General features: G+C 41.2%; 1 protein-coding gene across 1 annotated transcript in view; it reads right to left on the reverse strand.

Annotated features, from left to right (window-relative positions):
- Nucleotides 1–3,732: 3,732 nt before the first annotated feature.
- Nucleotides 3,733–7,892, reverse strand: part of LOC126404425 (zinc finger protein OZF-like) — a 12,794-nt gene continuing 8,634 nt past the window's right edge. The window contains exon 2 of the mRNA XM_050067624.1: nt 3,733–5,401. Coding sequence (XP_049923581.1) covers nt 4,109–5,401 — 1,293 coding nt within the window. The 3' untranslated portion in view covers nt 3,733–4,108. The remainder of the gene's footprint in view (nt 5,402–7,892) is intronic.

The following is a 7,892-nucleotide window of genomic DNA, read 5'->3' on the forward strand; positions in this document are numbered from 1 at the left end:
TGTTGTGATTATTTCCTATAAACTGATCATTTCGGAAATGTCATAATCTACAATCAATTATGTGATAGATGAGATGATTGACATAAAATAGTTTGATTAAATGCATCATCTGAAATGTACATAGGAATCAGTAGATAAATGTGAAAAATAGTATATCACTAATATTAATTTACACATGTGGTGAATTTCATTAGGCATAATTGAATTGTTAGATTTAATAGGTGTTCTTATCTACATATATTTTGTCCCTTTGATGCGGGATATATATAATGTGATATTATGCTGAAATGCTGAATTTTCTTTGTCACTTACGCATTTAGCCTGTCAGCAATATTCCGCCACGCCACCTGCCTTGCTTTATTAATTGCTGCAGTATTGCCTTTTTCTTAATTATCTCCTTATAGTCCTCATACACTTCCATAAGGAGCGTTTGCTCCGTCGTAGAAAAAGCCTCCGCTCGCTCCTTTCCTTTGTTTTTGACATTTTGGGCACTCGACTAGTTTGGGCTTTTTATTTTCCCTGGGCGCGTGCATGAGTTGAGGCTTAACAGGTGAGGCTTGAATTAGCGTCAGTTGGAGCCAGCTGATTTCACTTGATGGAACGGGTTGGAGCTAGATTGGGAGTTGGCGTTTAGTCAAACTTCAAGATTACACCTTAGTCTGGATATTCTTAGCTACGTTGATGGAATACCCCCCCAGTTCTTTATCGCAGCTAAACAGTTGTGGAAAGTGTTGAGGTTGCTAAGATCATCTGGCTTTACTGAAAAATATAGCTGAGTGTCATCAGCATAGCAATGATAGGACATACAACCAAAACTACTGATTATCTGGCCCAAGGGAAGCATATACAATGAAAAAAGAATGGGATCAAGGATTGAGCCCTGGGGCATCCCATGTAACAGCAGAGTGGACGAGGACACATAGTTACCTATGGAGACAGAAAAACATCTATTTGATATTTGACAAATATGACCTGAACCATTGTAGGGCTTTCCCTGAGATACCAACATATGTATTCAGTCAGCTGATGAGGATGGAGTGATCAATGGTGTCAAAAGCAGCGCTCAAGTCCAGTAAGACCAAGATGGAGAGTTCTCCTTTATCAGCTTGCATAAGGATGTCATTCATGACTAGTAATGGAGAAGTTTCAGTACTGTGGTTTTGACGAAAACCAGATTGAATTTATCAAAGATATTATTTCCTTCAACAACTTGGAGAAGCTGCTCAGCAACCAGTTTTTCCAGTATTTTGGAAATGAAAGGTAATTTTGAGATGGGTCTGAAATTGTTCAAAACAGCTGGATCAAGGCTGTTTTTTTTTGTTTTTTTTAAGATTATTTTTTGGGCTTTTGCCTTTAATATACAGGACAGAGTGAAATGGGGTGAGAGAGAGAGTGGGGGGTGACATGCAGCAAAGGGTTGCAAGCTGTAGTCGAACCTGCGACCGCTACAGCGAGGCGTCGCCTCTGTACATGGGGCGCCGGCACTATCCACTACGCTACCGACGCCCCAGCCGGGCTTTTTTTAGGAGTGGCTGGACACTCTTAAACTGATCAGGGACAGAACCAGAAGTGAGGGACATGTTTATAATAGTGAGTACAGCAGGGCCACTGACAGGAAGGACCTCTAAAAAGAATTTGGGGGGTTAAGATATCAAGATTGCAGAAAGAGAGGCGCAGATGAGAAATTGTCTCTATAAGGTTTTGCATGGTAGTGGGGGCAAAATGGGTTAGTAAATCTGGAACACTACAAGGTGGATCAAAAGTGGTGGATGGGAGCACAATGGTGGATCTAATTCTATTGATCTTGTTGACAAAAAATGATAAATGCGATTCACAGTCTTCAGATGAGGTGGCAGAGATAGTAGTGGGAGCAGGTTGTACAAGCTGATTGATTGTGCAAAACAGAGCTCGGGGATTGTGTTTATTAGCGGTAATTAAGTCTGAGAAATAAACTGATCTTGCATACTTGATTTCTTGATTGAGTAAAGTTAAAAGTTCTTTCATGTATTTTCTTCTTGTACGTATGTATCTTTTTACATCTGCGCTCAGCCCTGCATTCCTGCTTACAGCTACGGATATCATCATTTATCCATGGTGATGATCTGGTGGCTGCTACTGACCTGGTTGTAAAAGGTACAATGGCATCCAATGCAAAGGAACACAGATAATTGAAATTATCTACCAAATCATTAATGTTAGAGGGTTGGATATGGTGATTATATAAATCAGAAAAAATAGACGAGAAATTTGAGGCAGACTGGTTATTAAAAATGCGTGAACATACTGGTCGCTTCTGACTTGGAGCAGTTGCCTGGGTGTAGGAGTCAAATAGAATACATTTGTGATCAGAGACAAGATCAATCAGTGAGAGGGAGTTAATTGTCAGGCCAAGAGTAAAAACAAGGTCAAGGGGGTGTCCCAGCCGTTGCTCCTGGCCGGGTCTTGAGAGGCAAAGTGGTCCAAGGGGAGGGGCCAGACTAACACTGAGTCAACAGACCCTGATGTATCAGACCTGGCAAATACCTAAGGTTCAGGGATCGGAATCGGTATCGGGAAGGAAAAAATGGTATTGGTACATCTCTACGAAAAACCTGGCGGCTGTTGAATCCAGGAAAAGTCCCCCATCGGCCCCCTCCCATTAGGCGGCCTAACAGATGAATTTTCAACAGATGGATCAAATACACCAGATAAAATGCAACTTACTTATTAGATTATAATGGAATCACAGAAATCATTTTGGATAATATGCATAACTTGCTAAGTTGAAATCAGAGTACATTTCCCTCTTGTAAAATAAAAACACAAAGATGAATACAGAAAAAATAAAAAAATGAATACAGAAAATGGTGTCAGAGCGGTGGAGTATGCTGTTCACAGTCTCTTGTTTATGTGATATCTTGTATGTGGTTGTGGTGTATATATTCCCCATCCTCTCTTCCAGGAGAGAGTATCAGCCATTGTTCATCTCTCTCTCTCTCACAGTTCCTCCTCGTCATTTGGAATTGTCTATGTAATCAGGAATTGGGAATAAATCTGGTATTTCCTCCCCCCTCTACGCCAGGAGGACTCTGCGCACCAATTGTTCAGGGGTTAGCTTACTTAGCATTTGTGCTCCTTGTATGCCCATTACAAGGTTCAGCTTCTTGTCCATCGCTCTCTCACACCATTTCGTCAGGATAGGCACGATGCAACATGTCAATAAGGAAAACAGAATTAGTACTATCAGTACAATTATCCCTGTTTTAGCCAAAACGGCTCCCCATTTTCCAAAAATTTCCTCTAACCCATCCCACTTGATTCTTCCACTCTTACCAGCATTTTCAGTCATTTCAGATTTTAAGGCTTCAAACTTACTCATAGCAACAGAAAATGTTCCATCAGGCGAAGTGTTATTCGAAATAAACGTACAACAGAGCGTCCCGAACATTTTACATACTCCCCTATTTCTGCTAAAATCCAATGTAAAGCTTGCCTATTCTACCACACCATGGCACTGGTTTCATGCAGTTGCTGACCTAATTGCTTAAGAACTTCAAATGTGTAGTTGACATATCTCTGTTGGTTGTAGAAGGTTGGTTGTGGTCGTACAAGAATTACTCAACATTACAAAAACAACTCTTTAAAATGAGTCCTTCCCAGTAACTCCAAAGTACAACAACTCGACAGTATTCAAAAACAACTTCTTATAAGGAGTCCTTCCTATTGCGAAATCTGACATCTGGTCAACTGTTTCTAAGACCTTTTGCAACTGACATAATTTTTACATTTGATATAGAACAATATACTATCTGCCTCTACATCAGCTCTCACACATGGGAGTCCTACAGGGAGGAATCTGATGGTCCAACATGGGGTTACAGTTGAAATAAAAAAACAGATAAAAATAATCAAAAACAAAAGTAAGATATCAACACAGCTATCAGGGCATGGGGAGGAAGCAGTAGGAAGATATTTGCCTGGTCCTGAAAATGTCCAAAACAATGCAGGCTAAACACATTTGTGGGCTTTAATGTCACTACCAACATTGGTCACATCAGGACGGGTTCTCTCTGGTGAGAACACGTTGGTGGATTTTTAGGTCATACCGTTCAATAAAAGCTTTCTCACACTAGTCACAGCTGTACGGGTTCTCTCCTGCATGCTGGCATTGGTGGGATCTCAAATGACTGCACTGGGCAAACAATCTTCCACATTGTTCACACCAGTACGGCTTCTCTCCTGTGTGAATACGTTGGTGGCATTCTAAGGCCCATGACCATGCAAAGGCTTTGCCACATTGATCACAGCTGTACGGTTTCTCTCCTGTGTGAATACGTTGGTGGCTTTTTAAGACCCCTGACTGTGCAAAGGCTTTGCCACATTGATCACAGCTGTACAGTTTCTCTCCTGTGTGAATACGTTGGTGGGTTTTTAAGGTCCATAACTTTGCAAAGGCTTTGCCACATTGATCACAGCTGTACGGTTTCTCTCCTGTGTGAATACGTTGGTGGTATTTTAAGGCCCCTGACTGTGCAAAGGCTTTGCCACATTGATCACAGCTGTACAGTTTCTCTCCTGTGTGAATACGTTTGTGGGTTTTTAAGGTCCATGGCTTTGCAAAGGCTTTGCCACATTGATCACAGCTGTACGGCTTCTCTCCTGTGTGAATACGTTGGTGGAATTTTAAGGCCCCTGACTGTACAAAGGCTTTGCCACATTGATCACAGCTGTATGGTTTCTCTCCTGTGTGACTGCGTTGATGGGTTTTCAAGCTACCTAACTGTGTGAAAGCTTTGCCACATTGATCGCAGCTGTACGGTTTCTTTCCTGTGTGACTGCGTTGATGGGTTTTCAAGCTATCTAACTGTGTGAAAGCTTTGCCACATTGATCACAGCTTAACGGTTTCTCTCTTGTGTGACTGCGTTGATGGGTTTTCAAGCTATCTAACTGTGTGAAAGCTTTGCCACATTGATCACAGCTGTACAGTTTCTCTCCTGTGTGAATTCTTTGGTGAGTTTCAAGGGACGTGTGTTGCGTAAAAGTATTCCCACATTGGTCACAGCAGTGCGACTTCTCTGCAGTGTGAATACAGTGGTGACTTTTTAAGCTACGTAGAGTGGTGAAAGCTTTCTCACATTGATCACAGCTAAAGAGTTTCTCTGCTGTGTCAATGTCTTGTTTTTTTGAGGTCTCTGACTCTGTGAAATCCTTCCCACTTTGGAAAAAACTGGACAGTTCCCCTTCAATGTGAATGCGTTGATGGGCTTTGAGGGCACTGCAGCGAAATTTTTTTTTCTCACATTGGTTGCAGCTGTATGGTTTCTCTCCAGCTTGAACTCTTGGATGAATTTTTAAAGATCCAGATGTTGTGAAGGATTTGTCACGGTGGTGACGTATAAGTTCCTCTCTTCCTCTCTGTTCCTATAGCAACAAACAGAAAAAGAGTTAATGAGTTGTCACGGTGCAGCGAGCCAACTAAAACCATAAATAACATTTAAAGCATGTCTGCAAAACATAACCCACAATGTCTGACTAATGCATTACCACCAACAAATGTTATGATATATAACTTACAGAATAGTTTTTATTTAGGTTTTGACTTTTTGATAGGAATTCCTACCAATACTACTTATCAATGCGACTCTCACTGATACTTCTCTCCATAATTTAGTGGTTTAGTGGTTTTGGGTTGGACCTGAGATTCTTGACTTGTGCTCATGTCTCCCCCATGGCTGTACAGGCTAACCGCCACACCAAAGTCTTTTCTCATTTTCTTTAAATATTTGTCAGTTACTTTTCAAAACCCACATAAACCATTTGTCATAAATCAGACCAGACTGCTTTCATTGACTTAACAAGGGCAGCATCTACACACCCGACACAGTGGATGGCGCTACATGTACCTTTAAACTTGCTTTGCAAGCCGCCAATAAACACAGAGAAGAAGAACAATTGCAGCACGCAGTCTAGAGGGTAAAACACGTCGCAGTGTGGATGTCTTTCACAGTTTCAGAGGAAGACAACAGGATTACATCGAGGGTCTGATGTCTGACCACCCGACAACCCCCAGATCAACAAACTCCCTGGAACCGGTGAACAGGTTATATATCCCGCTTTATAGACACAGCGCTGAAGGACCGTCTCCAGAGTGTTAGCACGAGCTAATTAGCAGCAGCAGCTAACATCCAACACCGAGCTTTTAAAAGGCTCACCTCTGTAGTTAAACGTATTAATAACCGCTCGCCATGTGGTGCTACAGTTAGACATTATTTGTATCGTTACCCCTCTGCGTGCGTGTGTGTGTGTGTCTGAGCTGAGTGTTAATGTGTGAGGTGAATCAACAGTAGCTGTAGGCTGGTGTATGATGGGACGTTGAGACGGCGCCTGGGCGTGACGATATAAACATGTGATCCAGCAGATGTAAGGCGGAGCTGCTGATGTTGATGTTCATCAGTTGTCAGTGTTTGTCTGTTAGTAGAGACTCCACTCTGCAGTGTAGTTTATACAGAGAATTACACAGTAACACTGGGCTTCATCATCATCATCATCATCATTATCCTCTGTCTTAATGTTAACGTTACATTTAATACTGATTAAAATGTGTCAAATGAAGTCAGTTTGATTTGGTTCGGTCAGAGCTGTGGAATATTAAATTAGCCTTTCTGACCCTCAGGTGAACATCAACTACAAGTTATACACTTCTTTTAAAATACAAAAATGTGAATTTATCAGTTATCAGTATCGGTTACAGGGTTCCTACACATTTGGAATTTCAAAATTCCATACTTTTCCATACCCTAATTTCCAGACTTCTCGGCTTCTTTTTTTTTCAGAGAATATGCGACATCTGAGTAAATATATCAGTGTATCATATTTCACATCATATTTAATTATTCTTAATAGGCGATTGTAGCCAAGTACCATAATTGCATGCAAATAAAAACTCAGGTAATTTCAATGTCTGGGCTGAAGCAAAAAGGTTGGGACTCTGGGTGCAAGTGATGCAGTAGACGTTGGTGTTTTTTCCTTTCATGTGGCTCAGAATAGCCTTCTCCCCCATGTTGGCAATGTCAAACGATTTCACACAAAGCTTGCATCTAGCTCTGTGTGTGAATTGGGAATCCTTGGCCAACCAGTATTTATATACGGTATCGTCAAGCCATCCATCCAAAACTTGCATCTACCCATTGTGAACTACCTGAAACTCGTCTTCTTGTCGAAGGTGCAGTGTTGGAGTGAAACTTGATACCTGGGGGGCTGGAGGAGGGTCATGGGGAAGCGGACTGGACATACCACTTGCCAATCAGGTAAAAGGGACGGTATGTTTTCTGAGACGTTTACTCTCACACAAACTGTGCTTGGCCCGGCATAAAACACGATCCGGATTGATTAAATTATTTTTGGAAATACCTAATTTTCAATTTTAGAAAACAATATTTTAGAACAGTGGTAATAGTCTTGAAACCTAAATATTTTGTCATACTTTATTTTTCATTTTCCATACTTTTTAATACCTGGAAATTGATCAAATTTATTTCCATACTTTTCCATACTTGCGTAGGAGCCCTGCGGTTAAGAAAAATCCCTATCAGTGCATCCCTAGTTTTTTCAATATTTCGGATAAGCAAAAGTACACAGTCAAACTGTCAACTTCCATATCAATCAATCAATCAAACTTTATTTGTATAGCACTTTTCATACATTAAAAATGCAGCACAAAGTACTTCACAGAATAAAAACAAACAAAAATAATACATACATATTGAAAACCCGCCCCGCCCACCCCCACATATAAACACACACACACACGCACACAGTCAATATAGTCAATAACATGGCTGGGCACTGAGGAACCAGGTGAGGAAAGAACCACCTATGGGGAGCCATCCATACTGAGAGGCGCTACAGCCCA

Source organism: Epinephelus moara, chromosome 17 (assembly GCF_006386435.1).
Source record: "Epinephelus moara isolate mb chromosome 17, YSFRI_EMoa_1.0, whole genome shotgun sequence".
Classification (NCBI taxonomy): Eukaryota; Metazoa; Chordata; class Actinopteri; order Perciformes; family Serranidae; genus Epinephelus; species Epinephelus moara.